We start from the raw sequence: 23,110 nt of genomic DNA, 5'->3' as shown, positions 1-23,110 counted from the left end.
TTTGACCATCTACACACACACACACACAAAGCAGAAATGCTAGAATAAAATCTGAACAAAAGAAGAGATTTAAAAAGTGCAACAGTTTTAATATATATCTCCTCTTGACGTGCCCGTGAAACAGACCACAGTAGAGGGTGAAGACGGGGGGCAGGCAGTGATATGCTGAAGTCCTGATATACAATGATACACATTTACAATGAACAGTGATGTATAACATCAAAGTAAAAATCTAAATGACGTGTCTCTAAGATGCTTCAAGACTGCAGGATTTGGCTATGTGTAAATCCACACCACGATTTTCAGTTGCTTTGCTTTAGGGAGGTCGCACGAATCTTCACAAGCAGCAAACTACCACGTCTGTAAGGGCATGATTATCTCCATTGTCTTATTTGGTTTAATTTCTTAAATATAAAGTCTAATGCACAGGAAGGTTAAAACTTGGGAGCAGAATCCGAGGAAACAGAAAAAGGGACCGGCTTTCGAACGTGAGCAAGCCATTTAACTGAAGTCTTTCCTCATGTGGCGTACAAACTTTGACAGTGTGAAAAAAGCCATTACGTTTCAACCATCTTTTACAAAAGCATAGCTTTGAAGATCAGTAATGCATCAGACATAATAGTTCAGTAAAAAAACTTGGCGGACATAAAGATGTTTTAAATAGAGTCATATCAGCATCTTATAAAGGTTTAAGTCACTAAAATACACGTGACTCGCGTGTCAAAACACAGTTGCCATTTTCTTCATTTAAGACTACATAATTTCTCCCTACCCAACCCAGTATTCACAAATAATATACCCATACTATCCAAACAAAAAGTACAAAAATAAATTTCTGACTGTCACACTTATTGAGATATTGACAATATGCGACCAGGTACATTAAACCATATGTGCTGTTCAGTTGGTGGACTAGATCCTGTAAAACTGTGGGAGTGAGGTGAAAAGATGGGCCTGATTCAAAAACAGAGGCCATGTTGACTCAGTTGTACTCCTTTTTTAATGACTATAGTGGTTTTTTTGGTAGCTAAGGTAGCAGTTGTGAAACCACTCAGGTCACTGATATGATTATAAATGACATGCTTATATTGCTGATCGGAATGCCCATCAAGATAAAGTTCACACTATCCACTCAAACACATACACAAACACGATACAAACACACAGAAATGATATACAAAACAAGTATGTCCTCCACTTCCCCTCTTCATTGGTCTTAACTCCATTAGAGTCACTTAAACAGTCACAGAGGCCCATCAAGAGCGCTCAAGGAGTCCTGGGGTGCACTGCTCGTTCCTCCAGACCTGTAGAGGGCGATGTCTAATCCAAAAACATCGATGACATTCACGCATTAAAGGTTTTGCTTTTTTCTGAAGGCTCCGATAAAGTGAGGTGAGGAAAATGTGGCAGAAGGACGCCGAGAGAGCTCTGTGAACTTGAAATGAATCAGAAGAATGTTTCTCTCTCTCTTTTCTCTGCTCACAGGAAACTGTCCTCCACCAGGTCTCCTGAGTCCAAGCACATCTCGTCCAGCAAGGTGATGTCCTCTAGCGTCTCTCCCTCGCGCTTCGTCATGGAGCTGCTAGAGCCTGTCTCTATTGCGCTTTCTTCTGACGTCTGAGAGCTACAGAGACAAAGGGAAGTAATGCGGTAATTCAAAGACTCTTGGATCATGACTTTTATGTATGAACTTGTTAAAATGAAACAAATAAACAAATAAAAACAAATAAACAAATAAAAATTTACAAAAATGTCACTATATAAATATATATATGTATGTGTGTACTGTGTATATTTATTATGTATACATAAATGCATACACATGCTGTATATATTTTGAAAATATTTACATGTATATATTTATATTCATATAATTGAAATTATTTAATACATAAATGTTACATATTTTTATAAAATATATAAATGAATGTGTATTTATATATGCATAATAAAAATTCAAGATTTATATATATATATAAATGTCACTTTTGATAGATAGAATGAATTGAAGAAATTTTACCACTTACATGCATTGTTGCTGAATAAAAATGTTAATTTATTAAAAAAACAATAAAAAAAAAACCTCGCTATGCTCAGACCTATGTCTAAAATGCTCTTGAATCCTCATCCTAACGCATCAGAGTGTAACTGGTGGGCTACCTGTGGCGGTTCCTCTTTGCTGTAGTCTTCATTTGACAGCGGGTCGAGGTCCGCAGAGGAATGATGTAACCACTGTCAGAGCTCAGCCTTTGTTCATCAAAGCCACTCTCGCGGTCCTTCAGCTTGCCCTGGTTCTTGTAGAGCACACCCATGTATGCATCATCATTGTCAACGCACTGCACCCGAGTCACAGCGGGGTGATCGCTCTTCAGGAAGTCATGATTCACGCGTTCGTAGCACTGCACAACAAGAGAAAAAGTTATAAATAAATAATATTCAATTAATGTTTAATACCAAAAAATATATATCGTTAATAGTAACACAGCATGTGCACTAACACTATAACAAAGCAGAAAGAGATTTAAAAAAGTTTATAAATAGGCATTACGTGACGAAGGTTGCAGGCTGTAAATAAAACGTTAATCTCAAATTAAGCTTGCAATTCGCTGTGCTAAGTTAACACATTGTACTGAAGGAAATGTGGGAGAAATTGAATCATTTCTGGCAGTTGTAAATAGCACTTCAACACCATCATAAACACTGCCCAAGCCCAAGTTCTGCCCCATTTCTGCGAGCGTTCTGTGGTTACTTGAGGGCTTACTGGCCCATTTGTGAACCGCATTTCCCACCACACCCCTGCCCAAGGTGCTATAACAGGAGCTAGTTATTCCCTGGGCCATGTGACTCTGGGAAGCAGAGTTTTGAAGTACCACGTGCGGTGTCTGTTTAATAGAGCAATTATGGCTAGCTGGCGGACGCTAACTGTATGCTCCTGGTCATTAGCACTGCGGGGTTGTGCCTCGCTGGGGCGGTAGCCAGCTGGAGCGCTGCTGTGCTAATCTCTGTTAGCGGTCTGGGACTGTTGGCAATTGTGACATACACGTGTAGCTGAGGCCTCAAAGCCCAGATTGACACACTGCATTTAAGATGCAGGAAGTGGAAGCCATTTCCACCATACTTTTATCTGGGCCATTTATTAGGGCATGGCGGGATATTTTATTATAGTTTAGAAAATGTTTCATTTTCTATTATAGTTTTCAATTTCCGTTTAGTTGAGTATAAGTAGCATTTATTTGGTTTTGTTAATTTGACAATTCTAAATTTTAATTTCAGGAGATTTTTATGTCATTTTTTTATATATCAGTAAGTCAGATCCTGGCTGTCCTGAAAGAAAAAATTAATACATTTATCAGATTTTTTAAATGTATTTTTGTCCCCACTGTAGTGGAGATTTATAGCTTCAGAGTTTTTCATAATTAGTGCATTTTATCTAATCTTTTTTTATTTAGATAATATTTAATGTAAAATAAAATAATATTAAAATACTTTTTATGTATATTATAATTATAGCACAAATATTTTAGTAAGATAATTTAAAATAACATTTTATTAATTATTGTGGTGGTGTCTTTTTTCAGCCTAAAACATATCCTACAAAAATCTATGGTTGTTTTTTTTTGATATATCTGTTCTCAGGACCCCCTTCCTGAGGTGGTCCTTTTTGTCAAAACACATGAATTAGATGTTTTTGTGGAACGAATGAATTACTACATTTAATACATTAAAATGCTGTTATTATGATATAATTCTGACACAAATATTTTATATAGCACAAAATGTGAATAGCTTTAATAAATAATGTATGTTCTCCTGAAAAATGATTTCATCCCCAAAGAAAACTGAAACCATTTGAGAGTGATAAACATAAAAAAAAGAAGAGAAAATCTTGAAATGGTGTGTTTATGTTGCAGGCTTACCCTCTTATATCCTGAAGGCAGCAGAGAGGCCACCGTATCACTCAGGCTGTGGAAAGATGGTCTCTTTTCTGGTTCACTGTTCCAACACTTCATCATAAGCTCATAGCTGCACACAGACAAACAACAACACACTGTTCAGACATCTGCACCAGTTAAAGCCAAGCGCGGTCTTGAGAGTCTAACATACACATCACTGGAAGCGTGCTCGGGTTTTGCCATTCGGTATCCACTCTTGATCTTGTTGTAGAAGCTGGAATCCACAATCATACCTGGATAAGGAGTCCCTCCTACAGAAACAACAGAAACGTGGTAGTTTTGGTTACTAAAACGTGGAATAAATAAAATGTGTTGGAAAATATAAATATAAAGTTTGGAAATAACTACTCTATGGCAATCTATGACAAGAAACATACCAAGAGAGAAGATCTCCCATAATAAGATGCCATAGGACCAGACATCACTGAGTGTAGTGTACAGGTTATCAAAGATGCTCTCAGGGGCCATCCATTTCACTGGAAGGAAAGTCTGTGTGTGAGAGAGAGAATACAAAACAACAATTAGAAGTATTAGAGGATGATTGTTCCAGCTCTTCTTTCCAAAGAAGGTCACGTTAAAACACTGAAAATATCCATAATCTAAGACAAATAGTCAGGAAAGCCACATTAGGACTAAGACAAGCACTCACACTTCCTTTGGAGACGTAGTTGTTATCGTGCATGATGTCTCTGGCCAGTCCAAAGTCACAGATCTTCACTATCTTGCCTTGAGACAGCAGGACATTACGTGCAGCCAAGTCTCTGTGTACACACACTGCGAGAAACAGAGAGAAAAAGACACAGAGAGAGCTCAACGAGTGAAACTAGTGGCTAACATTCAGCTCGGTTTAAGTGGGCTATATTATATAGAAAGATTATTCGTAAATCTATAATATATGTAAAACATTTAAAGATTAAGTGGTAAAACATTCATCTATCATTTTTCATACCCATGTAGTCTAAGCCATTTTTTTTTGTCATGTAACCTTATAACCCCACCAAAAGCTAAAATAGTCCATAATGCAAAATCAAAACAAATTTTCATTTTAAATCTCTTGTAGTGTTCACTGTGTATATCACTTTGTGTTACCATTAATATTAAGTAGTGCTGTCAAACAATTAATGTTTGCATCATATATGTGTATGTTGTTATGCTGTTTTGAAAATAAATATATTTAATATAAAACAACATCTTGCTGAAATATATACGTGCATGTGTATATGTATATTTATATATACATAATAAGTATACACAGCACGCAGACATATATTATGTAAACAAAAACATTTTATTTGGAATGCAATCTTTCCACACATAACTTTTTTTTTTTATTTATTTTCTTTTTAATTACAAGTAGTTTAATAAATTATTAAATTAAATTAAATTAAATTAAATTAAATTAAATTAAATTAAATTAAATTAAATTAAATTAAATTAAATTTTCCTAATCTGCTTAAGCATGCCCTGGTTGGGAATCACAGCTTTTAATGTAACTTCATGCTCCATTACTTTTCTCAGTGTAATCCCACCCTTGATTTTCTTCAAGGGTGGTCTGAAGTCCACTTTTGTAAAATGAGATTTTGTCAACCCCCTTTACCTAATTTTAAACACAAGAAGTCTAATTAATACTTACTATAACATAACATAAAATAATAACAATGTCCAATGCTCGGCTTCTGTCGAAAGGCTTTATTTGACCAAGGAGGTTCTGCAAACCCTCAATCCTATGAATTTTAACCATACAGCCACAGCATACAGGCAACCATTTTCTCAAATATAGTAACCTGCCATCAGGTTTGCACAGACTTTCAGAAGCACTTTAGTGTTTATGTCTCAATGTTATGTCTAAACTGCAGAACAAAAAGTGCAGATCAAAAGTGCAAATGTTTATGCAAATGTTTATAGACAAAAACAACAGAGGCAGATTTTGTGCACAAAAAAAGAGTTTAACTCACGTTCTTAGAGGCCAAGAACTCCATCCCTCGAGCCACCTGATAGGTGAAACTGAGGAGGTCCACTGTCGTCAGGCCTTCACTGGTGTCATCTGAGAGAAGGTTCTCAACTTCACTCTCTGTTGTTCACAAAAAAAAACCCCGTTCTGAATTAGCATTGAATGCTGAAAATGATCTTATGTGTGTGCCTGAGGAATGGCAGGCAGATGTATGCATTAAGACGTTTGTGCTACAATTACCCTCTGTAATTGTAGGGTGCACAGACTGCAGTGACATGGGTGGACCTCTGCTATCACTAGTAAACATCAGTGTGTGTGTGTGTGTGTGTGTGTGTGTCTCCCTTAACCACCAGCCAAGCCAAACCAGACCACAGCATGCCAGACCGACCTGAGTATGTGCAGCAAGCGAGGGACAAACCGAAAAATAAAGTGCAGAAGCGAAAAAATCAGGAGGATGAAGAATAAGAAAACAGGAAAAGGAATGAGGTGGAGATGTGATTTAAGGATAGTTCACCCCAAAATAAAACATTTGTCATCATTTCCTTACCTTCATTTCATTCCAAACCCATTTGACTTTTCTTTTTCCATTAACCATGAGGAGAAAATAGCTTTTCATGCTCTTTTTCAGTTAAACTCATGAACTAGAGCTTCTGAATTTCAAATCTTGACATATTCCTTCCTCTGCTTGACAAGAGCTCATGACTTGGGAATGGATCATTCTTTAGAGGCTGACTTTTCAATGAATCACTTCATTGGACTAATTCTGCACAATCAGTTCTTCATACAAAGCTGTTGTATAGCTTGCAATATAGCACACACGCCAGTCTTAATTATACTTTTATAGTTCTTTTGCATTCATTTTTAAGGCTTGAAAGCTTCAGTGCTTCATTGTAACTGTGTGTTCCACAGATTAACAAGTCATTCAGTGAGTAAATGATGACTGAATTGACATTTTTGGGTAATTATCTATTTAAGATATACCACTGAACTCACCATTGAGCTGTCTGTGAGATGGAGGATGGTCATAGTCTGATCTCTGGATGGGGGAGTATTTTGAGGCTTCATTCATTTCCAACATGGGGACGTACTGCATGGTGTCTGCCTGCTTCATGTCCATGTAGTCACCTTTCCCCTCAAAAGACAGGATGACGTAGCTGTGCATACATAAATACGGAAATAGTCAATAAGGGGATCACTTGGCTATTCACTCTAGCCAAATAAAAACACTCACACTATCTTTGCTATCAGTCATGTTAATCATGAAATCATTTTAGAGTAGGTCATTAGAAAGATATGATGTGCAAGTGGAAGTGAAGAGATTATAATCACCAATCATCTTAATTTGGTTTATTACATAGTAACCACCTGAGTATTCTCTAAAAGTTTGCTTTGTTCTATAACCTAGCCTTAATTATTAACTTAATTATGCTGCTAAGATACACTGTAATACCATAATTGGGACACCCCTTCTAACGAACAGGCTTGACTACTTTAATAATTTCTGTGTGTACAAATCTTAATGTTTAAGCATATAATGATATTTTAGGGAATTGTGTGCTTCTAACATTATAGCAACAGTTTGAACAGGACCCTTTTCTATTCTAACATGAAAATGCAATATTGAAAACTAAAGGATTGATTAAGACAGTGCGGAAGGACTTGACTGGTCTGCAGAAAGCCAGCTCTGGTGTGATTTTAAATGTGGACCTTGAGGTAAAAACTTAGCACCAAACGCCAATGACTTGTACATATGGGTATAGTAATATGAGACACTTTCAAAAACAGTTGCAACAGAGATGAAAATACAATTAAATTATTTCTCCATCTTTGTTGCCACAGTTTTGGACATGTTTTTTTTCTGTTCTGATAAAGAGAGTGTCCCATTACTTTTGGCAATATAGTGTCATTTTGGCCAAAATTGTATGCCAGCTCTGCATATAACTGTTTTATAGCAGTGTAGTTAATACAAAAAATTATAAAAATGTTATTAATAATTAAAATAAAAGATGTAGTTAAAGATATCTGCCTTCAGCAAAAGACAACCGTTGTAGGAAGTTCACCCTCCACCTCTTTACTTGTTTGTTATCTTTCTCTCCTCTCATACATGACTTTACCCAATAATACTGAAATACTGATGATATTAATAAGAATAAAAATAAAAATAAAAATGTCCTAATATCATATTTTGACAAAATTAAATTAACTAAATTGGCATTTTTACCATTGATTTTTATGATTCACTTATTTGAATGAATTCAGATCTTTTGTGTGTGTGTGTGTGTGTGGCTGACCTCCTGCTACTCTCATCAGCTGGGTTGATGCCAAAGATGTCTAGCTCTTTCTTGCCCTTTTCTGTGTGGCGGCTGAGAAACCCATCTCTGTTCTTATGCAGGTAATTCACTAGGTCGCCATAGAAACAGTACTCTGTGATAATGTAGATTGGTCCTGGGAGACAAAAAGAGAAAGAGTTAGAGCAGTGTTAATAAAACTGGTCTAATCTTATCAGAGACTTGTAAAATGTCTAAAAGCAGGAGGTTAAAGTTCTACGTTGCACTTAACTCTGCCTGTTAAAACGCTTACACACTATAAACACCCACGAACCAAGAAGACACCACCCTAGAGACTAAGTGTTGTGTTTGTTATCTGTGTGTTTGTGTATTTTCACCTGATTTGGTGCATGCTCCCAGAAGGTTGACAATGTTTAGGTGAGGGCCCAGGTGGGTCATAATTTTCAGCTCTGACATCAAAGCCTGTTTCTCGCTGGAGCGTGCTGTTGCTGAAAAAGCAATCATATTAACCATTTAAATGCACTCTTAAAAATAAAGCTTCTAAAATGGGGTTTTAAATATATGCCAAAGAAAAACTATTTTGGGTTCTCAAAGATACATATATATTTATATATAGTGTTAAAAACATCTGACTCATCAAAGAACTTCAACTACCATGCGTTTTATACATGCAACTACTAGTTAAACCTCAGTTAACTCACGTTTAAGCATTTTCACTGCCACTTTCATCACGGGTTGAGAACGACTGAGTCCATAAGCAGTGCCTTCCACTACTTTCCCAAATGCTCCTGAGCCTAGGACACGACCTGCAGCACACACACACACACACAGACAAAAGCTTGAACTCATTTGCATAGCCAGAAGATGTCACTGAAATATTACCTAGTCTAAAACGGCATGTCAACTCAAATCGCTTTCTGTAACTTTCAGTATTACCACAGTGGTTTCCTGTTAGTAAAAGATCATTTTGCATGTTGGAGTCAAAAACCTCAATCAGGCTGTACAGTCACCACACAAAGCGTTTAAATGAGATCTGTGCAGTAGACTGTGATGATGTCATATTAGGACAGGCTAACAAGATGACCACAATCCCATCAAGTGCATAACCACAACAAAGTGTCACTTAAAGATGGCTGAACCACAATGAATCCACAGGACAGGATCATGGTCGATTGATTTACTTTAAATGTGACTTACCCAGTACAAGTGAATCCGAGGAACTCCCAGCGGGAGTCATATGGAAGCTGCATGGGGTCAACATAGATGTACTCGTGACCATCCGGACTGACAGATTCAATCACACGCCATCTGATCTCATAACGTGGTTTCTGTAAAGAGGTGTACAAGGAGAGAGTGATTCTCATGTGGTTGATAACAGAGATTTCGGTACTGGAAGACAGTCAGGCTGTTCCACACTCTCACACACGAGAGGGGGAGAAGTGTCATTCACTCACAAGCAATATGACAGTCACATTTCAGCCATTACAGATTCTAAAACGACTGTGCTGATGCATATTTTCTATTCATGCCTCAAATGTGTTCGAGTGACTACAAGACTGAATGTGAAAGAGTGAATTTGTGAATGTGAGCAAGAAAGTGAATGATTGAGTAGTTGTGAGTGGGTGAGAAAGTGGGTTAGTGGTTGTGAATGACTAACTATGGGTAACTGAGTGAATAAGTGAATAAATGTGTTGCACAGCATTAATTTTGGTATAGAAATGTTGTCACCTTAACTGTTGCTTTGTTGAATAAAAGTACTTATCTTACTGATAAGTATGGATAAATTAACCTGCATATAAATGGGTGAGCAAGTTGGTGAGTAAGTGTAAGTAAATGCGTGAGAAATGGTTGAATGGGTGAGTTAATGCCAGTGAGTGAATAAGTGAGTGAGTGAGTGAGTCAATTTATTAGTGTAAATAAATAAATAGATTGCTAAATAAATGACTGTGTGAGTACATGGGTGAGTGAGTGAGCGAGTGAGTGGATGAATGGGTGAGTGGATGAACGAATAAGTAATTGAGTAAGTGAGTGAGTGAGTGAGTGAGTGAATGGATGGATGGGTGAGTGAGCATGTAGGTGAATGAATGGGTGAGTCAGTGAGTAAGAGATCAAGTGAGTGGGTGAGCGAGTGAGTGAGTGAGTGAGTGAATGAGTGAGTGAGTGAGTGAGTGAATGAATGTGAGTCAGTGAGTGAGTGAATGAATGAGTGAGTGAGTGAGTGAGTGAATGAGTGAGTGAGTGAATGAGTGAGTCAGTGAGTGAGTGAGTGAGTGAATGAGTAGATGAATGAGTGAGTACCTGTTTCCAGATAATGACCAGCACAATGAGTGAGATGATGACAATGACCAGCAGCACCAGAACAGCAGCAGCCACAGTGAGCTCCGAGTGAGGACCTGAACACACCAGCAGCAGCAGCAATGAGGAAGAGGAGGGTGAAGATATGGAAAGGTATGGTACAAAACTAAACTGACAACTGCCAAAACAAAACTTTTCTTAATGAGCTACAGCTTAACTTACATACCTAATAATGTCATCATAATAGTATAAATATTTTCACATCAATCTCGTATGTCGTATTAATCAAATTGCCAAGAAACTTAGTGAAGCAAAACCCCTGCCAACAGAAACTAGTGTAAACACATATGGATTTGTTTCTAAAGACCATGGACGGTCCACCTGAGGAATCTATCACAGGAAAAAGACATGGGGAGCCTGACAAGACAGGCACAGTTTACAAAATGAGACTAACAGATGTAAAGACTACTAAAGTAGCGTTTGCTAAATTTAAAAAACCTTGATCACCAACACATAAATACAGAGATGTTTCCTTACAATGACTGAAACCTCAGCAAACAAAACCTCATCTACTGCCAGCAATTCATCCCTAAATAAACTGTACACCTGTGATTCAAATTAGTTTCAAATCAGCTCGAAACTTTGTTTACTTTGTCTACCTACGACAAACAGTGACACTAAAGAGATTCACAGCACTTCAAATCAATGGTCTGGTCGATAAAATCAACTCCTAAAACTAAAACACATCTTTAAAGACACAAACACAGGCCTCTTACCATTCGACACGAGTTTGACCTCTCGTGAAACAGCGCCCATGTCATTCCTGGCCAGACAGCGCACAGCAATTGTGCTCTCAAGATGGTGGAAGATGATGTGACTCTCAATGTTGTTGTCCACATCCATTTGCACTTCCACTTTGATGTCCGTAGAGTTGATCGGAAGCGGCATCCACTGGGAGGAATCGTTGGCACATCTGATGGAAGAAAATGTGAGCTCAACTTGATGTCATTATGGTGACTTGACTTAAATCTCTAGGGATGAGACTGTGTCATCTACTTTGGACTGCTTTTATAGAAGGAAAGTCTGAAAAGTGAGGACTTAAAAGGGTCAACATAAATATAGAGGCAATACCTGTAGGGTAGCAGAATGAAGCAAAAAGAAGAATGCTTACTGTTTAATGTTTTTGCAGATATACCAGTCGACATCAGGGGCAGGGGCCGCCAGTAATACACACCACTTCCTGACCTGCAGCAGAGCCGTGGTGGATATCCATCAGGTCCACAATCACAGGGGAACTGTAAGAGAAATATTTTTACTTTCCTGCAAACCTTTTAGTTTACCCCACCATTTATATATATATATATATATATATATATATATATATATATATATATATATATATATATATATATATATATATATATATATTTTTTTTTTTTTTTTTTTTTAATTTTCAGCAAGGATATGTTAGATATTGATAATGTTACTATTATATATATATATATATATATATATATATATATATATATATATATATATATATATATATATATATATATATATATTAAACACAAATGCTCTGATGCACATACTAATTTAATGTAAAATTGAGGCTATGATGTCATATGCATACTTATTTTATAAAATTATGCTAAACATTATTGATTTGTTTGATGTTTCATAAAATAGGTTAATGACAGAAGTTACATTTTAATATCTTATGTACCCAGGAGTCTTTAATTATGTTTCATGCAAAATAATTATATTTTATCACTCATGTACCATTAAACTACCATTAACTAACATATTTTTTAATAGTATGCTTTTAATTGGTGTAATTATTTTCAGTATTTGCCCCACTCCTAGTTAGCACAAATACAGCACATAAGAAAACCTACACTTATACTGTAAGCACATGTAGCTACACATTGCTTGACAAAGATCCTCCAGTTGACAACAAGAAAAAAAACTTAAACAAATGTATGTAAAGAGTGGTTAAGAAAGATATAGAGGTGCACTGGAATAAACAAACATGAAGCAGAGGCAAAAGCAAACACATGCAAATGTAGGTAAACAAAGGTGTGACAAAAACAACCTGCAGCTACAGAAAAAAAAAAAGTGAGGTCCCACCTTTAACCTGGAGGTAGAAACTGTTGCTGGCAGTCTGGCTGCCTGTTTCTGCCCTGATGGTATAGTTCCCACTGTCCTCTGCTTTAGCCCTGATCAGGGTCAGCACACCCTGGTAACTGAACAAACAAAACAACGGCTTTAACACAACACTTTTAAAAGAAATATCGATGTGATACCTTTTTTTCAATTAAGCCCATATATAAAATGTGATATGTGAAGTCACCTGGTCTCATCGATTTTTAGGAGGCTGGTGGTGATTTCTGCTGCAACATCTCCCAGGACCGATCCGTCCTTTAACCATGTGACTTTGGGAGCGGGGAAAGACTGTATGTCCACCCTGAACTCTCGCACCTCGTCCAGCCTTGTGGTCTCCACTGGACCGATCGCCGGACTTATGTGCACGAACTCATGATCTGCACACACGACAATCGTAAAGGCAGATTAGGACTGCAACTGAATCACTGAGAATGTAATCCTGTGTGAATGTGCCGTATGCACTGAAAATCATGTACTTCTGTGTTACTGTATGTGATCACTATACCATAGACTGTAATAGTGAGCTGTTTGGTTTGGCTCTCGTTGCTCTTAACATCGGTGATGGAGCAAGCGTGAGACGCCGCTGTCTTTCGGTGAGGCATTAGCCACTGTCAGAGTGTAATGGATCTCAAGATCTCGCTTATTCTCCTTTACGGTCTTTATTCCTCGACCCGCCTAAGAGAGAAATGACAGGTAAAGAATATAAATATGTTTTACATATATCAATATATTATATTGATTTTAAGGGAATGCAATGTAAACGTGTTCTTTTTATTCTGTTCCTGTCTCACCAGCTTCCCGGGGTATTTCCAGTGGTCCTCCAGTATCTCACTGTTTCTGGCTACACAGTCAACAGTGATGGTCTCACCCACCAGCAGAGCTTTCTTCTCTGCTTGCAGCTCGACTTGCACATCAGACCCTCCTGAGAGACAATGTGATGAATGCATGTTAGGGTGGATTAATGCATGGCAGGGGAATATATATATATATATATATATATATATATATATATATATATATATATATATATTAAACACGATAACTCAATATGTACATTTAATTTTCCTTGTCATGCTTATTCCAGTAATATATCTCATGATTATTTTTTCTTTGTTTTCTTACTTTTACTTAACGAATGTATTTCTTGAATTGAAGTTTCTGTCGCTATAACATATTTTGGTAACACTTGTTAACTATTAACTGCAACATTTCCCCAATAAATTCTTAATTTGCTGCTTATTAATAGTTAGCATGGTAGTCGTTACATTTCGGTATTGGGTAGGATTGGGGATGTAGAATAAGGTCATATAGAATAAGGTATTAATATGTGCATAATTAGCACTGATAAACGGTTAATATTGTAAAAATATGCATGCAAGTGACTAATAGGTGTAACTGTAAAATAAAGTGTCACCCACATTTTTAACTGTAAAATAAAGTACCGACAAATACAATACTTCCTGCACCTGCCATTCACACAATTCAAATTTATTCTCACCTGTCCAGCCATGAACGATGTAATCTATGCTGTTATGTGTCTGTCCGTTAATGATGGTCCTGCAGACATATGTCCCAGCACTGAATAGGCCAATGAATCCTCTCTTGCTGTCATAGACACTGGGCAGAACCTGATTGGTCTCGACGTGAATCAAAGAGACGCTGACGCTGGGGTCCGTCACGCGGCAGGGTATCTCCATTTCATCATGACTCGTCAGTACATGGTTTTCAAAAGGCATCATGGACGGCACAAACGGCGTTTCTGGATCTGCATGTGTTTTTGGAAAGAAATTGCCATGTATAAAGTGCTTCACACTACCTACAAAGTACACACTTTATAAAGAGCATTACTGTGTCAAAAAACACAAAGCAGTACCTGGCACATAAATATAGATGGAGGTCTCCTCAGTGTTGTTGCTGGAGTCATAGAAGCAGATGTATTTTCCTGTATGGGCGGCCGTCGCATTGCTCACAGTCACAGTGGAGATGAAGAGTCCTTTTTTTTCAGTGTCGATCTGATCGTGGAGATAAACAGGACTGTACCAGGTGAGCTCAGCCTGACCTCGACACGTGAGTCGGAAAGTGGAGTGGAGAGACACCTCCATGCTGTCCCTCTGGGGCCACATGACTGGAGCCAGCACCGACTGTGGCAGCTCTGGGTACATGGCTGATCACAACATGAACAAGTGTTTGAATTTCTCATCAAAACTATATACATTGCAGCTTTAGAATTAGGTTTCCCAATCATTGTGGGCACTTTATGCATTTTGCTGTTTGATATAAAAATTTACCTTCAACTAGCAGTTTGAATGAAAATCTTGAGGTCCTGGAACCAGTGGATGCAACAATCTCATAGATGCCACTGTCCTCCTCTATGGGGTGACGGAGAACCAGAATATTCTCATACCTTTGTAATAAATAGACATGATCATTACAGCTATTTCATTGGTATTAAGAAACTGGTGAATCTTATAATAAGGTTTAGATTGCTAACAGTGGATAACTCAACTAGAATGAACCAACTATACTTAGTTCCTTATCTATCTATCTATCTATCTATCTATCTATCTATCTATCTATCTATCTATCTATCTATCTATCTGTCTATCTATCTATCTATCTATCTTCTATCTATCTATCTATCTATCTATCTATCTATCTATCTATCTATCTATCTATCTATCTATCTATCTATCGCTAAATATATAGTTAAAAAATGTAATAACATTTGTTTTGTTGCTAATTTTTTTAAATAAAAATACTTTTTAGATTATTTCTCTATTTATGTTAACTTTACATCACTATATTCATTATATGCTTAATATACTTAATATACATAATATCCTTTATTTAGGTTAATAACTTACTGAAAAATATTAAAATATTATAAAATATTTAAAATATTACAATACACTGTAATTCATAAAAATATGATCAGTAATAGAGATTAATCAATAAAACATTACTATTTTAAACAGAAAGACTGTTGAATGAAAAATTTCTGTCTATTTTATGAACAGATTTGTGAAATTCTACCTGAGGCCTTCCAGATGAGTGGTCTTGGTGGAGATGTAGCTGTCATCCAGCTCGAGTTCATCTTTAAACCACCTGACTTTTGGCTCAGGGTTAGCATCAATGTAAATAGTGAACTCTTTTTCCTCCAGAAGCGACACGATCTCCACTGGCCCGATCCCATTAGATATTACTTCCACAAAAGAGCTTTCTAAAAGTCAGAAGAAAGAAAGCAAGAACATTGATTGATGTCTCCTCCACATCTGTTCAGCCCATCTCCGTTTACTGGTTTTAATGGTGAAAGCAGAGGTGTGTGGAGTCTGAGAAGTGAGAAAGAGAAGTGCACACCGTGGACCGTGATTCCCAGGATGAGGGACTTGGTTTTTCCAGTGATTTGGTTGGTAACAGCACACTCATAACGTCCAGTGTCTGCCACAGAGGCTTTCGGGATGCTGAGGATGTACTGAACCTTGTCTGGGAATGTTAACTTCATTGGAACAGCATCTCTGGCCTGAGTAGAGTAATAATGAGGAGAAAGTAAATAAGAGCTGTATTTATAATAGATGCACTGATGGAATGATGAACGCTTTAGAACAGGGAACACTTTTGCACTATTAACTACGACCTTTCCCTCAATAAAATCCCAATTTGCTGCTTATTAATAGTTTGCAAGGAAGTTAGTTTTAGTATTTGGTACGATTAACGATGAACAATATAGTCATGTAGAATAAAGCATTGGTGTGTGTTTAAATACTACTAATAAATGGCTAATATTCTAGCAATATGCACGCTGATAAGTAACCAGTTAAGAGACCGTAAAATAAAGTTTCTTTCTTTTTAAATTCTGTTTCATAAACTCCAATTTTGTATGCAAAGACGTACTTTGCTAGATTGTACTGTATCTGCCTATTTCTGCCTGCTGGAGATAAATCAGCTCTGCAAGTCTTTTAAAGGGCCGTAGTCATCACAAACAACCGCAGCAGAACCCAAGAACGGCTCTGGTCCAGACAAGAACTTGGAGCGTCTCTGCACAATTCCACGCTGCTTTCAAAAACCAAGGACTCTTATTTTTAAAAATAATGCTTCTGACAGACTGATTTAAAACAAACATGGATGGTGAGCTACATGATGCATACAGACTCACTGAAAGATAACAACATCTTTCCACCATAACCGGCATGGATTTTCCAAATCCAAACAAACACATAATATGCACAAGAAGGACAACTAAAACTAATAACTAACAAACTACCTAGCATCTTTTGATTCGTAATTCACATTTACAAATGCACAAAAATAACAAGACAAAACAAAAAACTAACTTACCGACATATTTTCATTTGAAACTTACTTAACATAAATTATATAAAAACTACATTAAGCACTGTCCATCTAAGCCAAATTACCTCGACTAGCCAACAAACTGATTCTACATCAGCTAACTATCTAACTAACTAACAAAACCGAAACCATCAACTACAACTAACTACTCAATTAAAAAACAAACTATACTTTGATTTGGACCTTAATCAAATAAACTAACTAACGCACATTTGATCTGAATTTACATTAATCATCGAACACACAACAAATATTAACTACGCCTATCTATCTAGCATCTTTTGTTTCGCAAATACCCTTCAGCATGTTAGTTCACGCAGATCTCAGCGGTCTTGTGAATCCCGAACACATGTGGATTGGCAAAACCACAGAGGGCTCACAGAGGTGAGAAACACACATCTGTCTTCAACACTCACAGGACATTCAGGTCATAGGTCAAAGCACAGAGTAAATTAGTCTCACTCCTCTCCTTTGAGGTTTCTACCTTAACATTTGTACATTTCTGCATTTCCCACCAACCGACTATATAAAGAACGAGAGCGTGGTGCCCCAGAATATGGTTGTGCATCACACCAGCAGTCTTCGGTTATGGAGTTGAAGTAAATTAGCTTTGTTTGTATTAGGTTAAGTACAAAACAGAGAGGGAAAGAGCGAAACAGAAAACAGATGAGGGTCTTGCCTGCACTTGGGGATGCAGCCACTGCTGGTGGAAAGCTTTCCCATGAGGCGTCTCGCAGGTCAGATTGACAGCATCCCCCTCTTTCACGTCCTCCATGCTGGCACTCAGATTTATGTTGAAGCTCTTTTCTTCTTCTTCATAATCATCATCGTCATCATCTTTGGCATCTTCAAAACACAACACAAATCGCTCACAAAACACGAACGACGCTGCAGTTCAACTCATTTTGCTTGCTGGACTTCTAATAAAAATAAAAGCGTGTTTGAGTGAAATCAGGGCCAGTTGCTCGATCCAAAACCGGTGCAGACACACCCCTAATATTTAAGCCACGCCTACAAAAGGCTGTAAATGTTCTTCTTACGAGTAACTTGCTGAGCACGGTGATCCAATATGAAGCAAGTGTGCGTCAGGTCTCGCACCTGCAGCCCACCCCAACTCAAAATGTCATCACTCCTCAATAACAAGAATTTGTCATCTCCTCGGTACTCACGCCATGCCAGAGCAATGACTTAACGTTTAGCTTTTCTTTGTCAGAATCCAAAACAATCCATTACGCTATAAAACCATCCAAACATGTTCATATGTTGCGTTACTCACCCTCGTGCGTTTGTCACGTTATAAACGATGCTCTGCACCGCTTTGCCATTCACGTTCGTCTCGCAGACATAGCGACCCGGTGCAAAAAGACTGCAAAAAGCCAATTTTGTGGTCGTAAAGCGCGAGAGACTTCATCCCCACTCTGCAGGTTTCTGAGAATCACTTGATAATTGGAGTTTGTAGCACGGCAGGGGATAGTTGTGCCTATTTCATCCGTCTCAGCGGAAGGATCCGACACGAATGGAACCTCGGGATCTACGGAAGAAGAGGTGGGAGTCGGATTGACAAGTGCAACATGTACCATTTATCAGTGGTCTTGAGCAATAACGTACCTTGAACATAAATGTAGATTTCGGTCTCTTTTTCAGGTTGACCATCATACAAACAGGTGTAGTATCCTGTGTTAGAGGCCTCTGCATCAGTGATTATCAAAGTACTGTGATTGAATCCGGACTGCACTTCACTGTTGGGGGGCAAAGGCTCATGCCATATCACTTTCCTCTCTCCGGAGCAAGTGATGGTGAACTCAGAATGAGGTAGGAGAATAAATTCCTTTTCATCCGAATGAATAACCGGCCAAGGTTTCAAACATCTGCAGGAAATATTGCATCGTATTTTGATTAATTACAACTTACTGTGGTGCAGATACATTTACATAACATTTCAAATACATAAATATTACTAGAGAAAGAAACAACGCTACATTACAGCTTTCTTTTTTTAAAATTTTCCTTGTTTTTTGTCATCCACGTACCTGAAAATACCCCTAATAAGACAATCCCCAAAACGAGATGTGTCTCCAGGAACCCCATGGTCACTCGGATCGTGCTCAGCTGAAAGGGGAAAAAATTAAAAAATTTTTTTTACAAATTGCAACGATAAACGCCAAACATGTAAAGCAGCCAATATCTGTGTCAGTTCTGACTTGTGTACTGTGTGGATGTCTCGTGGTTAATCCAGCGTAAAAGATGAACCTCTGCTCAGTAGTAATGGCTCAGGTAGCTAAGGGAAACCATTGAATAATCGGCAGCAGAAAGGTTTGGGAAGGTTCGGTGCCAAGACATAAAAGGTCTATAAAGAGTCTGGACGCGGTTCACTCGGTAAACCGACTCCAGACTCTTTGTCGGCGGAGCGCTTGGACAGGCTTGGTTTGACCACCAGGTGGAGACACAGTTCACATTTTCCCGAAGAAGACCACCGCGTCGAAAGCGATCAACAGATGAAGAAATGATGGTGCTTTCGCAGCTCCTACATCTGTGACTTTTAAATCCAGAAACATACGTATGCAACACAATATATCAGAAATTTGTAGGCCTATTAAGATTGTTGACAACTCGATAATAACATATCTAGGCCTATGTGCGGGCAATGTTTGAAATCAATTGTTTCTTTTATTTTAAATCAGCCTTTTCTTTTCCCACGGTATAAATTAATTTTAGTTAATTTTGGTAAGCAGAATTTAAATTGGTATTCAAAGGTTTTTAAACTTTGGAACACAGTGCGTAAATTAGTATACAGTCCCGCGGCACGCTTTGTGGCGTTCTGTTCGTTTCTTTTAATTTCAAACTTGTTTTGGTTCATTTCTAATCAGACATTCCGCGCGCGCGTGTTTTATCTCCGTCTGTCTGATCCTCGGACCCCTGGGTTCCATCAGCGCTTCAGCAGACAGTCAATGCCCCTTAATTTGAAGTGCTCAGCTCTGTTAAATCTCAGTTATCCCGAAGAAACGCGCCAATTATTTAACTTAGTCCCCATGAATAAATAGCAATAATACATGCAAACAAATTCAAAGTAAAATCGAGGTAATTAACCGATGAAATCGTGTCCAGTTGTTTTTGTAAGGCAAGCAGTCACGCAAGGCCCACTTCAAAGTGAAGGGAAAAACTCGTTTTACAGCCCAGAGAAGACAGGAGCTCTGCCGTTTGCTCAAGCCAGCCCCTCTCAAGATAATTATCCTTGGTGAATCCGGGGGTGTTGAGCAAGACTGTAATTAGTCGACCCCTTTCCGCGCAGCAGTTTGGGAATCCCTTGGATCGCTATGGGAATCAATCGCGGAATGGCAGAAGAGTGCGCTTTTGGTAGCGCTCATCTGTCCAGCGGCGACTGGAGCGCAGATTTCGGCCCGCACTTTTCTCCGCGCTCCCCCGTCGCCGGGCGCCCACACACAGACGCGCAATTGATCGCCAGACACTTTCGGGCGACAGCTGAGAGAGGGGTGCCCTCCAACACCCAGATACTTTACGCGTAAAAGCGATTTCCGTGTGGGGGAAAAAAGAAAGCGGTCTAAAGAGTACGGTTGTAGTCGAATAAGAAAAGAAAAATATTTATTTTTCTTTCATTTCATCCAGTTTCAGCCTCATTTTTATCCAAGCAAAGCAACGCCGTCTGCTCGATCCTTGGTACCTAAATTGCATTAAGTTAATCCAGATGTGAGATAGGTTCCCCATTCATGCAGATTCATCATCGACTCGGACTTCAGCGGAGAAGGCGGCAAGTAAGTTTTCTAAACTCCTCGATCGTGGTTCGACTCCACAGCTCCGCGATAAACAAATCTCCATTCCAACGACTCGTATTCCAGAACGGTTGCGGGCATCCAGTTTAAATTCTGATGGGTAAACAAGTCTCCGAATCTAGTCCGAAATGTGTTTGCCATTAGACGCCAGAGCTGCGCCTCTCCACCGGCTGAGACACCCCCAGCTGCGCGCCCGCGGCTCCAACCGAGATCCAGCACGACCGGGCTTCGACTTCACCGGTGATATATCGCGATTCCTTTTGGGAAAAGTCTATAATCCTGCTCGACGCAAAAGTTTCAAGATTCAAAGTTGGAAAAAAAAAACTTCTTTTTTTTTTCCAGAGACGAAAAGGAATGATTGACGTGTCCATTGCGAGCGCTGGTGGAAAAAAATATTAAAATCCCCGTATATTTTAAAAATTCAGAGAGTTGATATATGGCCAAATCGTGTTTTTTTTCCCCTCTACCTTTCTTTTCACTGGTAGTCTCGGAAATAGAGAAAACGAATTAATAAAAAAAAAACGATAATGTTAAAAAAAGTAATAAAAGAACATCTCTAATTAGTCTAATCCTGAATAATTGCAATTATGCTGAGAGGTTCAAACGTTTTTGAACTGAAGAAGAAAAAAAAAACTTTGCATGAAAGAAAACACAAAAGAAACTAATTAAACTAATTTAAACATACAATACCTTTTTAATCCCTTTTGGTTGTTCCCTTTGATAAAAGAACAGCCAAAATGAATGGCAAAGCTCTTGTAAAATACTCCAACCAGCCCAAGGGTCCTCAGTTGTAAAGCAGTAGTAATCCTCTCCCTTGTGCTGCGCTCCTCCGTCCTGCTCCACGGCCACTCACACAAATGCGCCTCTGCAACAGCAACCTGTAATTGATTCAATGTTACAGTCCATCCTTCCCAGAGAACTAATCATCTGGCTCAAAGTAAATAACTCTCAGGAAACGGCCCCTCCTCTCTCCCTCTGCCCCGGGCGTCCTTTCAAAATAAAAGTCCCGCGTATTCGCACCGCGGCTCCGAAGAGGAGTCGGATTTCTCCGCGCTCTGCAGTTCTGAAGGAGGCGCATGAAAAGAGGTCGAGCGGGGAAGAAAAGGACCATATGTTTTTTGTAAGTCCAAGAGGGGCCCTTTTGGAATAAAGGGATCTTTTTGCGGGGACAATGAAGTCAAGTGACCCATTAAAAGTGTTTTTATAGAGGCTTAGGTAGGAAAGAAATCAAAGAATTGGGAATGCACAATTACATTCAGTTACTCGATTAACCTTGTCATCACGCTCCATTCTTCACGTTGGGCTTTTAGCTGATTGCGCTTTTCGGATGCGGTCGTGGCTGCTGGATTAGCTCTGCGCGCTTTGTTTTACGCACATTTATTTAAGATTGCTTTTTATCGAAAGTTCTCCTGTCATTCCTTCAAGGACGCTCAACTTTTAAGCATCAATTTCTAACCTTCGGTAATCGCCAATACATGTGAACGAAATGTCATTCATATCTCGGTTTTTCAGGTTTTATAGAATTTTTTGGCAAAGAGTGCAGTGTGATTGAAACGGATCAAAACGAGGGGTCCGTCAAGAGCGAGCGCGGGCACGTGCAAGGGGGCGCTCTAACATAAGAAACAATTCAATGTGTCTCTCTCTTTGCAGCCAACATGATTTATCACAGCCTACTTTCAAACAAACGTTTAACAAAAAACATTCAAACTTTACATAGCGTTCATTTGTATTCTATATCTGAAAGCTGTGGAAAAAACTCCAACAAAGACAAAGTTGCCACCACCTCCTCTTTTTTGCCCTTCAGCTTTCCTTTAAGACATACCAGACAGAGATAAAGGCTCATTATGAGTCAGTACTCTTCGTGTCCGTGCGCACGGTGATTCTGACCCGGTATGTGGCGAGTGAAGCCCCGGGGCAGGCTTGGCCCCCCTCTAGCCCTCTCCGTCCTTCCTGCGGCCGGTCCCGAGGAGCCCGCCTCGCAGCTCACCCTCGCAGAGAAACCCACATCTCCAGTTGCTCGGCGCAATTATTTCCACATGTTCGTGCCGCACGGCCGCTCAAAAGAACAGAGTCCCTTGTTCTGGAAACAAAAGACTCTAATCTCTGAGAGCAAAACTAAAGCCTTCGGAAACAGCGCGGGATACCTTGATCGGTGCTTTAGTTTGGAATCGTTGCAATGCGTTGAAGTGAGCTGGCAACCAAAATAAACCAAAAAGATAACTTTATTGCACGTTATCGTTTGCTGAAGATGTATGCATTGAACGTATTTTAATGTCAGGCTTCTGCTGGTATGCGGACTTTACCAAGTGGAGGTATCAC

At 38.8% G+C, this 23,110-nt stretch overlaps 1 protein-coding gene across 1 annotated transcript; it reads right to left on the bottom strand.

Moving 5' to 3' along the window:
- Positions 1-21,691, bottom strand: LOC122325223 (platelet-derived growth factor receptor alpha-like). Its single transcript, XM_043220187.1, is given in 35 exon segments — positions 1-1,624; positions 2,161-2,177; positions 2,179-2,213; positions 2,216-2,399; positions 3,918-4,023; positions 4,105-4,204; positions 4,331-4,442; positions 4,603-4,725; positions 5,909-6,024; positions 6,898-7,058; positions 8,196-8,349; positions 8,570-8,680; positions 8,894-8,998; positions 9,390-9,409; positions 9,411-9,520; positions 10,491-10,585; positions 11,264-11,460; positions 11,659-11,703; positions 11,705-11,782; positions 12,593-12,733; positions 12,841-13,030; positions 13,159-13,228; positions 13,230-13,328; positions 13,445-13,575; positions 14,152-14,418; positions 14,527-14,817; positions 14,942-15,057; positions 15,687-15,873; positions 16,011-16,173; positions 17,683-17,841; positions 18,288-18,386; positions 18,389-18,534; positions 18,612-18,871; positions 19,030-19,112; positions 21,482-21,691. Coding segments are annotated over 34 exon segments (4,395 nt in total). The 5' UTR covers positions 19,092-19,112; positions 21,482-21,691; the 3' UTR covers positions 1-1,479.
- Positions 21,692-23,110: the final 1,419 nt, after the last annotated feature.

This window comes from Puntigrus tetrazona, chromosome 20 (genome assembly GCF_018831695.1).
Source record: "Puntigrus tetrazona isolate hp1 chromosome 20, ASM1883169v1, whole genome shotgun sequence".
Lineage (NCBI taxonomy): Eukaryota > Metazoa > Chordata > Actinopteri > Cypriniformes > Cyprinidae > Puntigrus > Puntigrus tetrazona.
This window is presented reverse-complemented; position numbering and strand designations above follow the sequence as displayed.